The sequence below is a fragment of the Heterocephalus glaber genome, unplaced genomic scaffold (genome assembly GCF_053883595.1).
Source record: "Heterocephalus glaber isolate CG9 unplaced genomic scaffold, H.glaber_assembly_v1.0 deba00000331, whole genome shotgun sequence".
Classification (NCBI taxonomy): domain Eukaryota; kingdom Metazoa; phylum Chordata; class Mammalia; order Rodentia; family Bathyergidae; genus Heterocephalus; species Heterocephalus glaber.
In genome coordinates, this window is record NW_028258142.1 from 35,616,167 (window position 1) to 35,638,188 (window position 22,022).

A 22,022-nucleotide genomic window follows, 5' to 3' on the forward strand; every position below is an offset into this window, starting at 1 on the left:
AAAAACCCCAACCAACGAAAAAAAATTTAATTTGCGTAACATCACCCACCCCGCTTCTTTTGAGGCAGGGTCCAGCGGACTGGCCTGGGAATCACAAGGTAGTCTAGGCTGCTCTCAAACTCGCGATCCCACTACCTCAGTCTCTAGAGTGCTGGGGTTATAGGCGTGAGCCACCATGCCATACTTTATCATTCTAAAGAGCAGAACAAAATGAAATGCACTTCTGAAGGATTTCGAGGTTTCTTTCCTTGAGCGCAGTGAAGATCTAGATTTAAGACGACTGGATCTGATCATTTTAGGATGAAAATAAGATTGTCAAGCCTTCTGGAGCGGGATCCCTATTGGGCGCAGCTCTGCAGAGCCGGCAGGCGCCGGGGATCAATTAGCAGGGAGAGTCGCCCCTTTCGCCTAAGATTCATTCTACCGGTGTGCGGAGCGGAGTTGAGGTCACCTCACCTGGAAGGGGGTGTGCCCTGGGCGGGAAGGGGCGTGACCTTGACAGGGCGGGGCCGTACTCCGCCAGTACAAATGCTTTCCGGCCTGATTTGACCCATATTGCGGCCCGTAGAAGCTCCTTGTTGCCGCCTTCTGTCGGTGAGTGGTGGAGACTCGCTCATGTGACCTCCAGGAGGCAGGAACTGAGAAGGTTGTGTGAAGCGCAGGGTTTAGACCAAAACAAACGTCGACGGTGCGGAGGCAGAGTCTATGGCCGAGGCTGTGAAGCCCCAGCGCCGGGCCAAGGCCAAGGCCAGCCGGACTAAACCCAAGGTGAGGATCCTGACCGCCCAACCTAGGCCTTGTCCTGGGTGCGCTCCGTTTCCATCTCTTTTTCCTCTCTCTCCAGATAGCTCTACTCCCATTCCTCCAGTCTGCACCGTCCGCCCCCGCTTCCATTAGTTGATCCCGCCATCCATTCACGTCGGCCCTACACTCATTTCTCTTCCACGTCCGCCTGCCACCCTTTTACAGGAGCTCACTTTATTTTCTGCTTGCTCTGACCTCATTGGCCTCTTCTTTTTTGCTCCCTTTTTTGCCTTTCTTCACCGAGGTTTGGTTTCATGCCTTTTTTTCTCCCTAGTCCCATCTCTGACTCCCTCTTTTCTCCTTTGTAACGTGGAAACATTTCCCGTCTCTCCCATGCATAAAGAGGGAAGGGACCTCTCTCTGCGAAGAAGGTTTTTTGTTTTTTTGTTTTTTGGCAGTTTTATGGAGAGCGACAGCTATAAAGTAGACTGTAGTGATGTGTGTCTCCCCCCCCCCCCCCATTAAGTTTATTGGTACATTTTCGGTGTAAAATACAGTTACATTCATCATTGGGATCTTGTACCATTACATGAGTATCTTGGTTCTTTTTTTTCCCCCTTCCCTTGCCCTCCCTTCACCCCATCCACCCTTCCCTATTTGCAAAGACTTTGATTCCATTTTTTTCCTTTTTTCATATTTTTTCTTTTCCCTTTTTTCCTTTCCCCTACTCCTCCCACTTCCCCTGCTCCTTTAGACCTTTTCTTCCTGTTATGCAATATCAATTACAAATTTTTTAAATTATAATATCAAGATCTAGGAGACATTACCACAGATTTTACAGAATTTAAAAGGATATAGAAAGCATATTTCAAAAATGTGTTTTGAAATAAATTTGACAACTTCTAAGAAGTACCTTGGAAGACAAATTAATGAAACTAACTCTGGAGGAAATATAAAATTTGAATAGCATCTATTAAAGAAAGTATATTCCTAGCTTGAAAACCTACCTATATGACAACAGCAGGCTCATATACATTTTAACTGATAAATTATATCAAACAAAGCAGAAAAAAGAAGGAACACTTCTCCCCTCATTTTAGGAACTCAACATTGTGCTAATCCTAAAACTGGATAAAGATAATAGAAGCAAAAAGTACGAACATAGAAATTTGTTTAACAAAACAAACTAATAGAAGTCAGTGTCTTCTTCACTTTCAAAATTTAGGGCCACACTGGTGCTGCTGCTGTTTATTTCTTATTATCCTGGTTGTTTACGATAGGGCATGAATGTCTAGATGTTAATTTAGGGCAGGACTTTCACAGTAGGGACATAATTTGAGTTTTTCCCGTTACCGGGGTTAGATTACATGCAGTATTAGTGTGGTTTTAAATTGGTTTGCTTTTAGATGGAGTCTGGATTTTCAATTTGTTCTGTGTATTTTCTACAATGGTCAGGTTAAATTGTACCCTTAAACGGTTTTACCTGGAACAGAATTTACATGATGGAAACAGTGAGGATGGTATGACAAGTAGAGTGAATTTCCTTTCTCAGAAGTGGGTGATGTTCCAGGGAAGCTTTTGATGCCATAGTCAGATTTTTTCATGGGAACAAGGTTTTAATGTATGAGCATAGGTACCATATTTAATAAACTGTAGTGATTTATGTGGATCCTTTTCACTGTGATGACTTTTTATAAAGCTATATGGAGTTAAGCACATCAGTGTACTCAGGTCTGCAAAGTGTTACTCTTTGGTGTAGTAAATCTCCAAATGCTGGGATTACAGACAGAATTTTTTTTTTTTTTTTTTTGGTACCAGGGATCAAACTCAGGTCCTTGTGCTTGCACAGCAGGCGGTGAAACCACTGAGCTAAATCTCTGGCCCCAGAAATGTTTTTTAAGAAAAATAATTTTGTTTTGTTTTGGCTTGGTAAAGGACTATCCAGGCAGCAGACAAAGAAAAAAATAGTCACTGGCCAGTCATACATAAGATCACTGAACACAGAGCAAAAGTATGTGTATAGTACATATACATTATCTGTAGAGAACAGAATCTTAACCTCTAGTATTTTCCCAAATAAAAGATGAAAGCAAAATTTAGAGAGGTTAAATAATTGCCCAAAATCATGTAGTTAGGAAGAAAACTCAGGTTAAAGCCAGAAATCGTGACTCTCCAGTAGTTTTATAATTATTTCATATATTTCTATCTGCTTATAGATAGAATGTTTATAAATGCTTAAAAACAGTAAAGGGGATTTCCTCAAGTTATTTTGTGTCAGGGAATTTCTAAATTAAAAATCTTAGCCTTTTAAATGAAAAGCCAATTGCTTATTTTATTGACACATTTCAGGCACCATTCCTATACAAATATATAGCAATTTATTTTCTTAGCTGTTAAATTTTTTATTTTAATTTTAAAATTTTTATTAATAGACATTTGTAGTACCTAATGATTACATTCATCATGAGGAACTGGTATATATACCTACTACAACTTAATTTCTTTTTATGTCCCCTTGCCTTCCCTCCTGGCTGCATTTTTTTCCCCTACCCTAGTTCCCCCTTCTTCCATCTCTTTTTTTCCCCCCTATTATCTATCTTTTATTTTACTCTTTATTTCTATTTTGTGTTTCTCATTTAAGAGAAACTGCAACCATCAGCTTGTGTCTTTGCTTCACCTTATAGTCTCAAGGTGCATCCATTTTCCTACAAATGACTCAAGTTTTTCCTTCCTTATGGCAGATTAGTACTGTCTTGTATATAAATACCACATTTTCAGCCGGGCACAGTGGCACAAGCCAGTTTTCCCATTACTTGGGAGGCGGAAGTAGGAGGATCCTGTGAGCTAAAGGGCCACTTGGGAGTTCAAGGCCAATCTTAACTAACATGATGAGACCTTGTCTCAAAAAACCAAACCCAAACAAAACCCCAGCACATTGTCTGTATCCATTCATCCCTTCATCTGTTGATGGTCATATGGGCCACTTCTAAGATGTAGCTATTTTGAATTGTGCTGTGGTAAACATGGGTATGCATGTATCACTGTAATGATGACTGTAACTCTTTTGGGTGTATACCTAGAAGGAGAATAGCTGGGTGGAATGGAATTTATTTTTTTAGTTTTTTGAGAAATTCCATGCTGATTTCTATAGTGGTTGTACTAGTTTACATTCCCACCAACAACAAGGAAGGATTCTTTTTTCCCCTGAAGCCTTACCACAATTTGTTGTTACCTGATTTTTTGATGGTAGCCATTCTTTCTGGAGTAAGATGGAATCTCAGTGTTCTTTTTTTCTTTTCTTTTCTTTTCTTTTCTTTTCTTTTTTTTTTTTTTTTTTGTTTTTTGGAGACAGGGTCTCGCTATGTAGTTCAGGCTGTCCTTGAATTCACTATGTAGTCCAGGCTGGGCTCAAACTCATGGCAGGCCTCCTGCTTCAGCCTCCCCAGTGCTGGAATCACAGGTGTGTGCCACCACATCTTGCAGATTTGTGTTTAATGGCCAGAGAGGTTGAACATTCTATCATGTATTTATTGGCCATTTAAATTTCTTCTTTTGAGACATGTCTTCATTTTAGTTGCCCATTTTTTTTTTTTTTTTTTTGGTAGCGGGGATCGAACTCGGGTCCTTGCGCTTGCACAATTGCCCATTTTTTTTATTGGATCTTTTATTTTGGAGGTTCTGACTTTTTTGAATTTTTTTTTTTTTATACTGGGGATCGAACTTGGGTCCTTGCTTTTTTGAATTTTTTATATACTCTACATATTAGTTCTCTGTCTGAGGAGTAGCAGGCAGAATACTTTTTCCCATTCTGTAGGTTGTCTCTTCACTCTCTTGGTAGTTTCCTTTGCTGTGCAGAAGCTTTTTAATTCCATATGATCCCATTTGTTGGTTCTTGTGTATCTCTTGTACAACTGGGGTTCTATCTAGAAAGTCCTTGCCCATATCTTCTTTACCTATTTTATCTTCCAGCAGATTAGGCATTTCTTTTCTATTGTATGTTATGTTATTTTTGGTACTGGGAAGCGAACTCAGGGCCTCACACTTGCCAGGCAGGTGCTGTGCTACATCCCTGGTCCTCTGTTTTAACATTTAAATCTTTGATCCATCGTGGTGAGAGATATGGATCTAGTTTGGTCATCTGCATGTGGAAAGCTACTTTTCTCAGCACCATTTTATTAGAGGTTATCTTTTCCTTCAGTGTAAGTTCTGGGCCCCTTTGTCAAAGATGAGGTAAGCGATAAATGAAATAAATAGGACACACATGTGTAAATACCGAATAGTTTCTTTAGTATGAGAAACTGAAAGTGTAAATAAGCACTAAAAGGTATAATAGATAATGAGAAATAGGAAGAAAAGGGGCAAAGGGCAAGGGGAAGTGGGAGGATTAGGGGAAATGAAAGAAGGGAATGGAATGAATATGAGAAAATGAAAAAAAGGAAACAAAGTCTTTGTAAATAGGGATGGAGGAGTTGAAGGGAGGGCAGGGGAATGGGGAAAAAATAAGAACCAAGAGAGTATGTAAAGGTGCATATCTCCAATGATGAATGTCATTATATTGTACACCTAAAATGTACTAATAAAAAGATATACAAAAAAAAAAGATGAGATAAGCAAATGTGCTTGGAGTTGTTTCTGTATCTTCTATTCTGTTCCATTGGTACACTTTTTTTTTTTTCCAACAAGATCCTGCTGTTTTTATCACTATAGCTTTATAGTATAACTTGAAGTCCGAAATTGTGATTCTTCCTGCCTTGCCTTGTTGCCTAAGATTGCTTTTGGTATTCTAAGTCTCTACAGGTTACATACATGAATTTTAGGACTGTTTTCTCTAGTTGTGTGAAGAATGCTATTGGTATTTTTATTGAGAGTGTGTTAAATCTGTATATTAGTTTTGAAAGTATGGCTATTTGACTATTGGTTCTGTCTGTTCAGGAATAGGGGGTATCTTTCCATTTTCTGATGTTTTCTTTAATCTTTTTCAGAGTACTGTTGTAGAGGTCTTTCACTTCCTTGGCTAGATTAATTCCTAGGTGTTTAATTGTTTTTGATGCTATTGTGAAAGGTATTGTTTCCCTAATTTCTTTCTTGGTGAGTTTATTATTGGAGTACAGGAATGCTAGTGATTTTTGTGTGTTGACTTTGTATTCTATGTTACTGAATTTGTTTATTGTAGGAATCTTTTGGTGAAGTTTTTTGTTTTCTATGTAGAGGATCATGTCATCTGCAAATACTGTATAATTTGACTTCCTTTCCTACACATATCCCTTTTATTTTTTTCTCTTGTCTGATTGCTCTGCCTAATGTTTCAAGAACTTTACTGAACAGTAGTCAATAACAGACATCTTTGTCTTGTTATTGATTTTAGAAGGAAAGCTTTCAGCTTTTCCCCATTTAATATGACGTCGACTGTTGGTTCATCATAAATGGCTTTTGTCAGATTGAGATAAGGTCCTTTTATATCTGTTTTCTTCAAGGTTTTTATGAATGGAGGTTAGATTTTGTCAAATGCTTTTTCTGCATCTATTGAGATGATCATGTGATTTTTCTCCTTACATTTGTTTGGTGTATTACACTTGTTGATTTGCATATGTTGAACCATTCCTGTATCCCTGGAATGAAGCCTGCTTAATCATAAGGTATGATCTTTTTAATGATTTGTTGCATTCTGTTTGCCAGTATCTTATTGGGGATTTTTCCATCATTGTTTGTTAAAGAGATTGGACTGTAGTTCTCTTTATTTTGTTGGGTCCTTTTCTATTTTTTTTTTTTTTGTACCAGGGATCAAACTTGGGACCTTGCGCTTCCAAAGCACATGGCGAAACCACTGAGCTAAATCCCCGGCCCCTTTTCTGGTTTTGTAATCAGTGTAATGCTAGTTTCTAGGAATGACTTTAGGAGTACTGCTTCCTTTTCAGTTTCATTAACGAGTTTGATGGGCTGGGGATTTAGCTCAGTGGTGGCGATGCCTGCCTTGCAAGCACATGGTCCTGAGTTCGATCTCCAGTACCAAAAAAAAAAAAAAGAGTTTGAGGCCTATTGGTGTTAGGTCTTCTCTAAAGTTCTCATATTATTTGGTAGTGAATCTGTTGGGATGTGGGTTTTTCTTAGTGGGTAGTGCTCCCCCCAGAGCAAAACCCCATGCTGTTTTTGCAGTTCACAAAGGCCATATACTCCCCGGGCATTTCTCCCTGGATATCCCAGTCCTGGGAGCTGGGGAGCCCAGTTCTCCTCCCCATGGGCTGCAAGAGCTGGGGAGAGAGTCCAAATTGTTTCCTCCTTTTTTCTGAGTTGTGGACTGCCTTTCCAAATTCTCTGTAGCTTCTAATTTTTTCTGTCAGTTCCTTCTGAATTTCTGGTGATTGCTTCTCCTTTTTCCTTTGACAAGTTGTTGTTTTCCAGTGTTGCATTCTGGATCTTGAAGAGGCTGAAATTTGCTACTGATCACCACTCTCCCATTTTCTTTCTCCTTAACAATTTCAAAGAGGCTTTTACTTCAGATTCCTTTGGTCAAAAATAAATCTTTGACACACAGTTTTTCCTCATTCTCCAAATACAGTCAGTAAATCTTGCCAATTTTATTTCCTAAATATTCTCTTAATTCTGTCCATTTTTGTCCATTGTAGCTTCCATGACCTTCCTCCAGAAAGGATTCTTTGGGATTTTGCTAAGCTAGCCTCTTCACATTCTTTCTTATTGTCCATTCTCTAACTTGAATCTGGATTGAAATTTTTAAAAACAAAACTGGCCAGACGTGGGAGTACATGCTTGTGATTCTAGCACTTGGGAGGGTGAGGCAGGAGGCTCACTGTTAGTCCAAGGCCAGCTTTGGCTATATAGTGAACCCAAGGCCAGCCTGAATTACGTAGTGAGACCCTGTCTCAAAAAACTGAAAAAGACCCCCTAAAAACAAAAACACCCCCCAAAAAACCCAAAACTGATCTTGATACCCCAAAACCATTTGGAGGTTTCCCATTCTCCAAAGGGTAGAGTTCAAAGCGTTAATTAAGGACCTTCTTGGTTTAGTTCTATCACCACTCTCTTTTGACTCTACCCATACATGTTAGTGGTGGCAAACCTATGGCACACATGCTGCAGTGGGCTGTTTGTATTATTGAAAACTCTATAAGGTTCACCATCACTGATATGTCCTTTTCTGTTTCAGGGCCTTTGCACATGCTGCTTCCTCTGCCCTAACACTTCTTCTAGCCCCTCTTCATCTAGCTAATGACTGCTCATTTATTATTTCTTAGTTTAAGCAGTGCTTACTTCTAGAAGCTTTTCCTTATCATCCTTGTGTTGTTCCCTCCTCCAGTAACACTGTGCCCGCCCTTGTGTCCCTTTTCTCACTTGTAGTTACTTTGCCAACTTTTCTTTTTTCCCTTAGATTGTGAACTCACAGAGGGAGGGACTGTCTTGTTTCCAGTACCCTTCCCAGCTCCTGTAGTAAGTTGATAGTGTTTTTTGAATTAAGAACTAAACGCCAGTACTGAAGCATATTTCCAAGCTTTGTCACTTAAAAATATACTCTAATAAAAATTTTTTGACTAGTATGAAAAAATGAAGTCCAACTAACAAGCAAGGCCCTTATACTTGTCAATTTAAGAAAATTAATTCTTTTAGAGTAAATAGATGGATTTCTTAATGCTGGCTATGGTTTGGCCATGATTACATAGTCCCACATTAATGAAACCTTTGCTATTTGTGATATAATTTGGCAACCATTTACAGAGCCATAAAGTAGTTCTAAGGCACTCTTCAGGAAGTGGTTAGTGTCATGTGCTATTGTCTTTAGACAGTTGAGTGGCTTGTGGATTTTATCCAGCAGCTCGCCTACATTACTCAATGTTAATCATCTGGTAGGTGATCTTAGGTTGCTAGGTTGTGCATGATTAGGCGTCTGGTGCTCATTGCCTGATATTTGAGAAATAGTCCTAATAATGTGTTCATTGTTTTAGTATCATTCTTTGCTAAAGTACTCCCCAGCTCTGAAGATCCTGATTTCATTGATCTTGGCAGAGTGGGTTAAGAACATCTTTTTTTTTTTTTGGCACCAGGGATCAAATTCAGGACCTCATGGTTGCCAGAGGCAGGTGCTGTGCGTCTGGGCTAAATACCTGGCCTAGCTTTTTTTTTTTTTGAAATGGGGAGGTCTCACTGTGTATGTCAGGTTGACCTTGAATTTGCTGTGTAGCTCAGGCTCTCCTTGAACTTGTGGTCCTCCTGCCTCAATCTTCTAAGTGTTGGGATTACATGTGTGCACCACCATGATGCCCTGCTAGGAACAGTAGATTCCTAGATTGGAACTTTGCAAAAGTAGAGAAATTTGTAGTCATGGAAAGTATTTTTATAGTTAATATTAAATTCTGAATGGCAACAACTTAATAATAGTAAGAGCATCTAGTAATTGCTAAGGATGGACTGAGATGTGTCATACACATTTACCTCTTTGTTTTGAGCAGAGTGACATGGCCTAATGTATGCTCTAAGTGATCATGTGCTTGCTTTGTTGAGAATAGACTGTAAAGGGCAGGGATGGAAGCAAGGAGACCATCTAAGAGACTTGGAATTATTCAGGCAAGATTGGTGGTGCTGGCTCCAAACAGAGTTTCAGGGGTGGAGTTGGAGAAAAGTGTTTGAAATGTGAGTGAAGAGGATTTGCTGAGATTTGGACAAGGGAGAGAACAAACAATCAGTGAAGTCTAAGGTGGGGAAGGCAGTGGGTAGAACAGGTTTTTTTTGGAAAATCAGGATAGGTTTTGGGGGAAACACAGTTTTGGATATGTTAATTTTGAAATGAAAGTTTGTTAGACATTCATTCACAAGCAAAGGAGTATAATAGAGTGAGCAGGAAGGTAGGTTGTGTTCCCAGTCCCCTTTGCCATGCCAGATGGCATACAGAAGATGATGTAGGTGGTAAAAGAATTTACCAGTAGTCAGGGAATATAGGAGAAGCAAACATTTATTTAGTTTTTTTTGGGACAGTGTTTTGCTATGCAGTTCCGGCTGGTCTTGAACGCAATATGTTGTAGTCCAGGCTGGCCTTGAACTTGCCTGATTTTGCTTCAGCCTCCAAAGTTCTGGAATTAAAGGCTTGTGCCACCACTCCTGGCTCAGTGGGGGAATTTCTAAGAGAGGAATTCTGAAGTCAGGATGAGAGATTGGGGTTTTTATAAGAGAATGAAGACATGGGAAAGGGTGTGAGTTGGCAAATGTAGATACTGTATTTTATAAAGGCATTTTTCAGGGCATCTTGTGTTTTTGTTAATCTTCTAGGAACATCTGTATTGTAACTAAAGTTTGTACATCAGAGTTGCAAATTGTCAAGGCCTCTGGCTTAGGCCTCAAAAAAAGTCTTATATAAGTATATCTGTGTATTTTAACCTTTTTGGGAAAGGTATAACATCAACTCAAGGGAGGAAAGGATTTTTGTATTTACTTTTATCTTGTGCTGTTTTTAGTCTTCATTAGTGCAGTGTTTTATGATTGTCCAGTATGTGCAGATCAGAAGTGTATTGTCTCAAGAAATTTGGGTGCTGACAATTTTAACCCTTTTGTCATCACAGCTTTCATTGAGAGTATGGTGTCCAAAATCTAAGCAAAGAAAGTGTTGGAAGGAGGAAGGAGAGATCAAACAAGCAAAATACTGCTCATATAGGAAATAAGACTGGTGAGAGAAACACCAAAGAAATGGTAGCCAAAGAAAAATAGAATTAGTATTCATAGCAAAATGTGTAATGCCATTTGTCCTCCTGAAGCTTTTCTACTGGTGTTGAGTCTTGTTTATCCCAAAGAGAGCTGGGAAAATTTCTCTTCAGAGTTTTTGATCAGATAGTTGTGCTGGTGCATTCTCCTCACCCCTTTCTGAAACTCATTCTGTGCCAGGCATTGTGCTACCTGCTCGGGTACAGACATAATGACAAACAGACCCGACCTTTTAAAAAAATCTAATGACAGGTATTGTATAAAAGGGGAGAATTGAACCATCATTATTTGTGAAGAAATACTTCATCATTTAAGAAAGGACAATCGTAATTTTACTTAATGAGTAGAAACTTCCCACTTGTTTTTCAGAACATAAAAATAACTTTTTTATGATGACATACTTCTCTGCTTTTTTCTCATTTCTCAAAAAGGTATATATGTAACAATACACACACACATGCATACTCACACACGCATGCATGCAAACACACAATCAGAAATGTACATCCCAGAAATGAAATGCCCAAAATTCTATTTCCTGGAGATAGCTATTGGTAATAGTTTGTTATATGTTCTTCATTAGCTCCCCCCATAATGTGTAGTTAAATATGTTTTTCTGTGTTTATTATTGATTTTCACTTCTGTATAATTTCCCAATTGTACTTTCTCCCATTGAATGATTTTAAGATTGTCTCTCTGCCTATGTGCAACTTGTGAGGAGGTTAAAAAATAAAGAACTATAGTTTTTTCTTGATCTTCTTAGCCATTTTTAATTGTAAGAAATGTCTTTTGCTTAATATTATAGGCATTTTGACTTGCTAATACATTGAGTTGATATGTGTGGAGTTGTTTAAATTTTATATGATCTATAATGATTATTATGTGTACAGACTGTCCTCATGTATCTTTATCACTACTTACCTAAAGTAGGCAAAGTAATCAAAAACTGGCTTTTGGTTTGTTTTAGGGAAATGCATTTTTTTTTTCTTCAGTACAGGGGGATTGAACTCAGGGTCACACTTAGCCACTGGAGCTACAATCTCAGCCCTTCATAAAAACTTTTAAAAATTTTTTTGGGAGAGGGTTTGTTTAAGTTGTCCATTCTGGCCTCAAACTTTCAGTCCTTCTGCCTTAGCCTTCTGAGTAGCTGGGATTACAGGGATACACCACCAGGCCTGTTTTAAATGAAACCATTTTGGGCTGGGGATGTAGCTCAGTGGTAGAAGTATCTGCCTAGTTATGCACAAGGCCATATGTTCAATCCTTAGCACCACAAAAATTAAATAACATTTACATGAAATGAATTTCACATTTTAAGTATAAGATAGATTTACACTCAGGTATAAAAGTTCAGTTTCTTCTGAATTTATTGGTCTTCCTTGTGCTTTCTTTTTTTTTTCCCTTGTGTTTTCTGAGAAACATGTAAAGATAAATTTTTGAGTGTGCAGGAGCACATAGTTTGTATAAAGATTTATTGGATAATTCAGTAATTTCTTCATTTTAAATTCCACTACCAGCTGGTACTCCTCTGACACAGGTAAGGGTGGAGAGTTTTCTTTGGTTCTGCTTTTGAAACCTAGATAAGTGAGTTCCATCCACATGATAAATAAAAGCCTAAACAAAGGCTGTGTGTTCTTCCTGGAGGGTGGAAGCTTAAAAAAAGGAAGTTTCTTCATTGATTATCTGACTATTTTAACTGTTGCTGTTATGGTTGTGATTGTTTTGGGGAAGGTGGATCTGCATGGTGTGGGTTGGGAGTAGTGGTTGGGAGAGAGGAAGAATGTGAAATTGCCAGGGCTGTCCTGGAATGGAGAGAGGGTTGGGATGAAATGGTTGGAGGGACAAAAGGAGATTAAAACTGCCCAAAGGACAGTGTGCAGAAGTCTTGGGGTGGCCTGTGGATCAGTGGAGATAGGGTTTGCCAGGCCAAGATCATGTGGTCCATCTTATGATTGCTTTTAGCCTGCTTCTGTCTTCCTCCTAGTTAGCATTTAACATCCCAAATGTAGTTTAAGAGGAAAATTTAAAAAAAACCTAGCTTCTTTTATTCTATATTCTGCTCTTTATTTCCTTTTCATTCATTTCTGAACTTATTCTTTTAATCTTTATTTTTATTTTATTTTATTTTATCTTTTTTGGTACTGGGGATTGTCAGGTAAAAGGGTCAAAGACCAAGACCAGACCAGGCCACAACAAGCCTTTATTAGGGGAATAGATCTGCCGGGCTGTCTCTGAACAAAGGAGAGACAAAAGCAACATGGCTGGGGCAGGGAGAGTCTTTTGTAGAGACAGAGGTGGGGTTTGTAGGGGCTGAGGCGGGGTTGAGTGAGGTAGTGATCAGGGAGTGGAGGAGCTGGTGACCTTACTAGGTGGTAGGAGGTGAGTGAGTATTAGGTTACCCTCTAGGTGGGACCAGGGGCATGCTGGGAAGAAAGATTTGTTCTTTGGTGGGAGCAACCATCTTGGCATGACGTCACACAGGGGAGGGGGCAAGGCACCATAGGAAGAGGGCAGCTACTATACATAATAGCTGCTGAGGTAGTAGAAGACCTATCAGGGATCAAACTCGGGTCCTTGCATTTGCGCAGCAGGCAGCGAAACCACTGAGCTAAATCCCCGGCCCCTTAATCTTTATTTTTAACAGATTTATTGAGGTTAATTCACACACCATTCACCTGACCTAGTTAGAATGTATAATTCAGTTGGTTTTATTATGACCGTAGGGTTAGAGTTGTGCAGCCCCCAATCCTGTGCTTCATAGTGACTACATCCTGGTTCATTTATTTCCACCAGCAACATATGAGGATTTTCATTTCTCTCCATATTCCAGTTGGAGTACATGTTCTGCCAAAGCGAACACAGGTTCTAATTTCTCTACATCCTTGCCAACACTTATTATTTGACTTTATACAACTGTTACACTAGAGGATGTGTCATGATAGCTTATTGTGGTTTTTGACTTGCATTTCTCTATTGGCTAATAATGTTGAGCATCTTTCACGTGCCATTTATATATCTTCTGTTTTAAAATTGAGTTTTATATCTTTTTTTTTTTTTTGGTACCGGGGATCAAACTCTGGTCCTTGCACTTGCACAGCAGGTGGCTGTAAGACCGAGGGCCTTACCAAACGCTCCGAGGAGCTGCCTGCAGCGATGAACACCCGGGAAGGAACACACCGGACAAGTTGGAAAATAAAACAGACCTTTATTAGTCTGGCCAGACGGCACTCCCAAAGCAAAGTAGCTAAGGGAGGCAACTGGCTCAGAGTCCGAGGCTGTTTCATAGTGGGTTGAGGGGGAGTTTAACATGTAGATTTACGGAAAAAAGGAACAAAGGTTAGTGGTCGACTGTCACGTACTGATGGTCAGCAGACATACACACTAATGGTCACGACCGTCACGTACTGATGGTCAGCAGACACATTGATGGATTGTTCTACAGGTAGTGGGCCCAGGAACATTCGTTCTCCGGACGAACAAGGGGTTGAGCAATTTTACTTAGGAACTCTGTTTCGTTACAGATTCTATTATCCCAGAACTAACAGGCAGATTTTAACCATTAATTTACAAGTACGATAGAGGCTAGGGGAATAATTGATTTTGGAATCATGCAGTCTCACACGGCGAAACCACTGAGCTTAAATCCCCAGCACCTTGAGTTTTGTATCTTATTGCTAGGTTAAGCAAGTTCTTTGTGTATTCAGAATATAAGTACCTTATAATTGATTTACAACTATTTTCTTCCATTCTGTGAGGCTATCTTTTCTTTTCTTTCTTTCTTTTTTGCTAAGCCAGCCAGGAGACTGATTTTTTTCTGTTCTCTTTCTTGATGGTTTCACTTGTAGCAAAAACAGTTTTTGATTTTGATATAATCAAAATTTTTCTTTTGTTGCCTGTGCTTTTGGTGCCATGTCTAAGCAGGCTTTGCCTACCTAAGATCATCAATCAGTGCTTATTCCTCTTTCCTTCTAAGAATTTTAAAGTTTTTGTTTGTTTGTTTTTGTTTTTTGAGACTGGGTCTCCCTGTGTAGTTCAGAGTGGCCTTGAAATCACTATGTAGCCCAGGCTGACCTCAAACTCAGCAGTTCTCCTGAGTTAGCCTCCAGTGCTGGATTTATAGATGTGCAGCACCATGCCTGGCCAAGAGCTTTAGAGTTTTAGCTCTCACATAAGGTCTATGATTTTCTTTTCTTTTTTTCTTTTGCAGGGTTAGGGATCAAACCCAGGGCTTTGTATAGGCTAGGCATGCACTGTTCTTCAACCTTGGGCCCTGGTTTTTGATCATTTTTTTTACTTAATTTTTATATATGAGTCCAATTTCATTCTTCTGCAATGAGGATATCCAGCACCATTTGTTAAAAAGACTTTTTTCCTGTTGAATTAGCTTGACATTCTTGTTAAAATTAGTTGACCATAAATAAATACATGGTTTTATTTTTGGAATCTCAGTTCTTTCATTGATCTGGGTATTCATATACTAGCAATGTACTGCCTTCATTACTATAGTTTTTGTATGACATAGGTTTTGAAATGCCAGTGTGAGTTTTCCAACATTTATTTTAGCCAAACATTTATTGGCAGATTTTAAATATACATAATGATGACATGCATCATAGGGAATTTGTACCAGTACATGATATATCTTGCTTCTTCTCTTTTTTCCCCATTCCCCCCCTCCCTTATGTATAAAACCAACATTTTTTTTTTAAAGGTGGTCTTTGTGTGTGTGTGTGTGTGTGTGTGTGTGTGTGTGTGTGTATGTGTGTGTCTATGTCTATGTCTATTTTAGGTTCCTTACATTCCCACATGAATTTAAGGATCAGCTTGTGTATTTCTCAAAAAAGGCAGCTGGGAAATTCCACCTCACCCCAGAAAGAATGGCTGGTATTATGAAATCAACCAATAACAAATGCTGGCAGGGCTGTGGGGAAAGAGGAACCCTGCTCCACTGCTGGTGGGAGTGTAGACTGGTGCAACCACTGTGGAAATCAGTATGGAGATAACTCAAAGAGCTAGGACTGGAAGTCCCATTTGACACAGCTATTCCCTTGCTGGGTATCTTCCCCAAAGAATTCAAAGAATCATACCACAGCGATATGTGTGCACCCATGTTCATAGCAGCACAGTTTGTAATAGCTAAAACTTGGAAGCAGCCCAAATGCCCATCAACTGGAGACTGGATAAAGAAAATGTGGGTTTTTTTTAATGAAATGGAGTACTACTCAGCTATAAAAATGAGAAATTAGAGACATTTATAGCTAAATGAATGCACATTGAGGCCATACTCTTAAGTGAAATAAATAAGACACACGTGTAAATACCGAATAGTTTCTCTAGTGTGAGAAACTGAAAGTGTAAATAAGGACTAAAAGTTATAATAGATAATGTGAAATAGGAAGAAAAAGGGCAAAGGGGAAGGGGAAGTGGGAAGGGTAGGGGAAAGGAAAGAAGGGAATGAAATTAATATGAGAAAAATGAAAAAATGGAAAGAAAGTCTTTGTAAATAGGGCGGGATGGAGGAGTTGAAGGGAGGGCAGGGGAATAGGGAAAAAATAAGAACCAAGAGAGATTATGTAAAGGTACAAATTTCCAATGATGAATGTCATTATATTGTATACCTAAAATGTACCAATAAAATTAATTTTTAAAAAAAGGCAGCTGGGGTGTGGCTAGGGATTGTGTTTAGTCTGTAGATGGATTTGAGGAGCACTGCCATCTTAATATTGTGAAAGACATGGACTGTCTTTCTATTAAGTCTTTGATTCCTTTCAATAATGTTTTATAATTTCAGAGAACAAGTTTTACATTTCTTTTGCTCAATTTATCCTTAAGTATTTTGTTCTTTTTCTGCTGTTGTATTGTGTGTACTTTTTTGGGGGTACTGGAGATCGAACTCGGGACCTAGCACTTGCAAGGCAGGTGGCAGAACCACTGAGCTAAATCCCTGGCCCCTTTGTGCTATTATAAATGAAACTGCTTCATTAATTTCATTTTCTGATTTTTCAACTCACTAAAACTTGGCCTCTGCTCTGACCAGTATACCAACATTTCTTTCACTCTCTATAACTGTTCTCCCTACTAATTTTTTTCTTCTGATCTTGCACTCTGAGAAACCTCTTTATTATAATGATCATGCTAAACATCACATTTGAAAAAAATAAGGCTACTTTTTCACTTTTTAATTAATATTCATATAATGTTTTCCTGTTACTCACTGTTTTAGTCAGTTAGCAAACTGATTTTCATTAGATGTGCTTTGTGTGCCTGACCCCTGAATCCAGTTCATGGTGTAGAGTGGAGGGTATGTATTTTTTTTTTTTTTTTGGTACTGGGGATCAAACTTGGGACCTTGCGCTTGTGAGGCAGGCAGTGGAACCACTGAGCTAAATCCCTGGCCCATATTGCTTTTTGAATCATTACCATTTGTAAATGTTTGGCTGACTTAGTCATTTCAGTAAGCTGATCTCAAATTCCATTTCAAAGACATTTATCTTTTCTTCCTGACATATAAAGGCCCCACTTTCTGTCAACTTTGTTTTTTGTTTTTTTTCAGACAGGGTCTCACTATGTGGTTCAGACTGGCCTTTCCCCTTCCCCTCCCACCACTCCTCCACCTTTGGACCTTTTCCTATTTCAAATTATCAGTTATTTGTTTTAATCATTTTCATCCTTATTTACACTTTCAGTTTCTCACACTAGAGATACTATTCGGTATTTACACATGTGTGTCCTATTTATTTCACTTAAGAGGATGGCCTCAATATGCATCCATTTAGCTATAAATGACTCTAGTTTCTCATTCTTTATGGCTGAATAGTACTCCATTTTATAAAAAAACCCACATCTTCTTTATCCAGTTTCCAGTTGATGGGCACTTGGGCTGTTTCCAAACCTTAGCTATTACAAACTGTGCCACTATATATGTGCCACATGGGTGCACATATATCGCTGTGGTATGATTCTTGAACTCTTATGTAGCCCAGGCTGACCTCAAACTCAAAGCAATCCTCCTGCCTCAGCCTCCTGAGTGCTGGGGTTACAGGCATGCACCACCATGCCTGGCTTGTCAACTATTTTTGCTGAACATTGAGAGAAGAATGATCTAAAACACCAACTTGTGTAACTCTGCTCCTTAAAATTGCATAGTGAAAGGGAAACATTTGAGTGATTTCAGTCAGATTTTTAGTTTGTTTGAATGTAACAACTTTATTTAAATGTTATTTTGGGGGTTTTTTTGGTACCAGGGATCAAACTTGGGTTATTTAAATGTTATTTAAATAATTTTCCTATAATTTTTCTTCTTTATTTGGCCTGGATTTTTATGTTACCTAGTTTGTGTGCTAATGCCTGGGATTTAAAAAAAAAAATAATTTTATTTTTTTGATGGTTAACTTTTAATGCTTTTGCTTTCTGGAGATAATTGCACTTAATGAAAGGTTTCAAATATTACCCAGAGGGCCGGGGATTTAGCTCAGTGGTTCTGCTGCCTGCCTCGCAAGTGCAGGGTTCTGAGTTGGATTCCCGGTACCCAAAAAAACCAAACCAAATATTACCTAGAGGATTTCTGTATTATGTAGCATTCTCTTATGGTATCATCTTCTACAGTATATCCATACATTCTGTGGCATAGAACATTTTCAAAACCAAGAAATTAACTAATTAAAATTTAGAATATATTTGATTCTCAGAAATTTTTCCATTCAGGCCCTTTTTCTGTTTGTTGAGTTGCTACATTGTCCAGGCGAGGTTTGAACTGCAGATCCTCCTGCCTCAGCCTCCCAGAGCACTGGGATCAGAGGTGTGTGCCACCATATCCACCTCCCACCCATTTTATTTATACATTTATTCATTCAGGTAATTGCTCATCACTGTGGGCTCAGGAATATTTATTTTATCTTGTAGGTTGTAATCTAATGGTGTAGCTATTTTTTTAAAAATAAATTTTATTTTATCCCATTTCTCCCCCTCCCCTTATGCCCTGTAGCTATTTGTTTTGGTGTTCTAGTTCTTACAACATTTTCTGCTTGAGCTTGTTGTAAATACATTTGTCAGGATAAAGAAAACCCAGGGACCAGGGCTTTAGCTCAGTGATTCTGCCACCTGCCTTGCAAGCGCAAGGACCCGAGTTTGATCCCTGGTACCAAAAAGAAAAAAAAAGATAAAACCCTGTGGTACCCTAAGGTAGCTGATGACTGTTTTGTTTACTTAACCTGTAGCAAAATGATGGACAATCTAGTTAACACTTTCCTAGTTTTGAATCATAATTTGCTACTCACTGTGATGTCTTTTTCTTTTAGAATTAAATTAGTGAATCTCCAAATTCATTGTACTCAAAGTTGGATAATACTGAACATGAAACACATTGCTTATGAAGTACATTTATATTCCATTTGTTAAATGACAAAATTTAGATTTCATATGCAGTATAAAAATTCCTTACGCTGGGCCGGGGATTTAGCTCAGTGGTTTCGCTGCTTGCTGCGCAAGTGCAAGGACCCGAGAGTTTGATCCCAAGTACCAAAAAATAAAAATTCCCTGTGCTGGGCCAGGGCTATAGATCAGTGGTGCTGAGCCTGCCGGGCAAGTGTAAGGTCCTGAGTTCGATTTCTGGCACCAGAAAAAATATCCTTATGCTGAGCTGGATTTGGTGGCACATGCCTGTAATCCCAGCACTCTAGAGGCTTAGGCAAAAGGACTGCCATGAGTTCTGGGCCAGCCTGAGCTACATAGTGAGTTTAAGACCAGCCTGAACTACATGGTGAGTCTCTTGTCTCAAAAAAATCCTTATGCTGAAAGCATCAGTTATTGTTAAATTATTCATATTAAATTTTGTTTTTAGGAAAAGAAGAAATATGAAACCCTTCGGACACAAGAGTCTGATGAACTCTCCCTTCCAAAAACCTCCAAAGAACAGGAAATACTTCCTCCATCTTGTGAATTCAGAGACCATCTGAAGGTCTTAACTGATTCCCAGCTCCAGAATGATGTCAGTGGACAGAACGAAAGTGAAATGTTTGATATACCACTCACCTCCCTGACTATAGACAATGAAGGTTGTGTGTCATGTCACCCAGAGCCCCTAAAAGAAGAGGAAGAAGTCAGAGCCTGTGTTGGGGTTGATGAAATCACGTCAAAGGAGAACTCTGGATACAACGTGGAAACCAAAGTTGAAACCCACAAGAACTTTATAGAAGGAGAGGAAAATACAGTGGTGCAATGTGGACCTTCAGAAAGCACATTACCATCTGATTTTTCCTATACTGAGCAGGAAATGGAAAATTTACAAGTCAGAGAAACTCAGAATAGGAAAGCCTTGGGCTGTTCTTCAGAAGTACTTCAAAATGTTGACTTGCAGAGTTCTTATGAAGCCAAAGAAGTTTCTCAGCCACCTAGAGTGAAGAAACTATATCCTCAGTTGCCAGCTGAAATTTCTGAAGAAGTACAATCTTTGGTGGCTGTGAAACCCTTGCTGTGTAGTGAGCGACTCTACCCAGAACTCCCATCTCAACCCGAACTAATAGCATTTACTAAAGAACAGCTAAAGATCTTGGAGCCTGGTTCATGGCTGGAGAATGTTGAGTCATATTTAGAAGAATTTGACAGCATGGCTCATCAGGACAGGCATGAATTTTATGAGCTGCTTTTGAACTACTCACGATGTAGGAAGCAGTTGCTGCTGGCTGAAGCCGAGCTGCTTACTGTGACATCTGATTGCCAAAATGCTAAAAGCCGATTGTGGCACTTTAAGGAGGAACAAATATCTGCACAGGTATTTTGACTAGTGTTCTGTAAAACTCTCAAGAGCCTGGGAAATTCTGAGTGGAGCTGCTGTTCTTATGATGCTGTCCAGACCCACACTTGGTCCTTGTACCCACATTAACCCTGACTTAGGCCAGAGTAGTACAGGGATCACGAAATCAAATGCAGAGGCTGGGCCCATAACCTGTGGGAATGAAGCAGGCTGAGTAGGACAAGGGTCGCTGGGGAATCTCATGCCTAGTCTACTGGGGGTGGCTTCTCACAAGTTCTGGTTGATGGTTGCTGTGATATAGCGATGATCCAGGATTGCTACATCTTAAGATTTTCCAAAAGAAACTAGAAACCTGGATTTTTGTGTGAGAGATACTGATAGGCAATGTTACCAACTAACTAGCACATATACACAGTCAAAGGCAGAAAATCATGTCTCCAGGTTAAACTCAGCCCATTGAGACTTTGGCCATAATGCCACAAATGTCTAATCGGTGGAGAGTGTCAAGGTTGAGAGATGAGGAAACAGGGAAGTTCATTAGATGGGGTCATATGGAGGCCAAGGTGACCATAAGAAAGTCATTTTACAGTGACTTGGGAGGGATGGCAAAGAAGAGACAACTACTCTTGAGAAGGTTGATATTGAAGGGAAGCTCGAGGAGATATTAGGGAGAAATGTAATTTCCTGATTCCTAACTATCATTTGTTGGGAGACTTGTGTATCTCTTTGTATACAGGGAGGAGTCTGTGGAGAGGGAAACATTTGTAAATGTTGGAAAGAAGGATAGAGTCAAGAACAGAACTGGAGGAGTTAGTATTGGAGCAGAGGGGGTTTACTTTTTCCTTTTATTTTTGAGATAGTGTCTCACTGTATAGTCAGGGCAGGCTTGAACTCGTGATCCTGCTACCTCAACATTCTGAGTACTGGAATTACAGGCATCTACCACCATACCCAGTTAGAAGTTTCTTTTGAGCAGAACTGCAAAGAATAATGAGGGTAGATCCAGGGATATTTTAGGTAGCTTGAAACTGAAGGAATATCACATTGGCCTCATGTTCATAAAATAGAGGATGAGATTTTCAGCGTGAAAGACTGAGAGAGAAGCTGTGTTGTTTTCTTTCATCTTTCCTCACTGACTTTTTCTTAGTGTTATTTTTCCCTAAGATGTGTTTGTAATTGGCAGTCTTCTGTGTGGCACATGGTCATTTATTCACTGGTATTATTTCTTGCACAGTAGTGTTGTCCCTTCATGATTATTAGCTCTTTGGAAGTGATACTGAAGGCTGTGTATCATATACCTTCTGCCTGATTGCTAAAAATTCAAAGAATACTGGTTTCATATTTTACCTTTTTATCCACTGGTAGGGTATCTGTGCAGACCAAGTGAAAGTTTCTGGCCATCATCGCTACCAGAGAGTAGAAATGAATGAAAATGCTCTGGAGGAGCTGAAGAAGCTATTTGATGCCAAATCTGAACACCTCCACCAAACTCTGGCCCTTCATTCTTACACTTCTGTGCTCTCGAGGTTGCAAGTGGAGTCTTACATCTACGCATTGCTCAATAGCTCAGCTGTTCTGAGATCTTTAGCAATTCATCAACAAGGCCGAGGTGTGTGAGTAATGGAGATCTAACTCTTTCTTATGTTCTAAAATGGAAAAATATAATTGAGGCATACAAACTGGTTGAGTTGACTGTACTTGGTTGGTCTTACAAGGTGTCAGTTGTGCTTGCAGTTTAATATTGCCTCTTTCAGGTAGGATTGACCTGCCTTGGAGATATTTCTTGGGAGTGATGCTAAGTCTCCCTTCCCCATGGCTGTCATTC

General features: G+C 39.3%; 1 protein-coding gene across 3 annotated transcripts in view; it reads left to right on the forward strand.

Annotated features, from left to right (window-relative positions):
* The first annotated feature begins 582 nt into the window (after positions 1-582).
* Positions 583-22,022, forward strand: part of Epg5 (ectopic P-granules 5 autophagy tethering factor) — a 109,096-nt gene continuing 87,656 nt past the window's right edge. For all 3 annotated transcript variants that reach the window (XM_004855081.3, XM_013075928.3, XM_013075929.3), the window contains exons 1-3: positions 583-768; positions 19,286-20,215; positions 21,563-21,806. In XM_004855081.3, the coding sequence (XP_004855138.1) occupies positions 706-768; positions 19,286-20,215; positions 21,563-21,806 (1,237 nt within the window). In that variant the 5' untranslated portion in view covers positions 583-705. The remainder of the gene's footprint in view (positions 769-19,285; positions 20,216-21,562; positions 21,807-22,022) is intronic.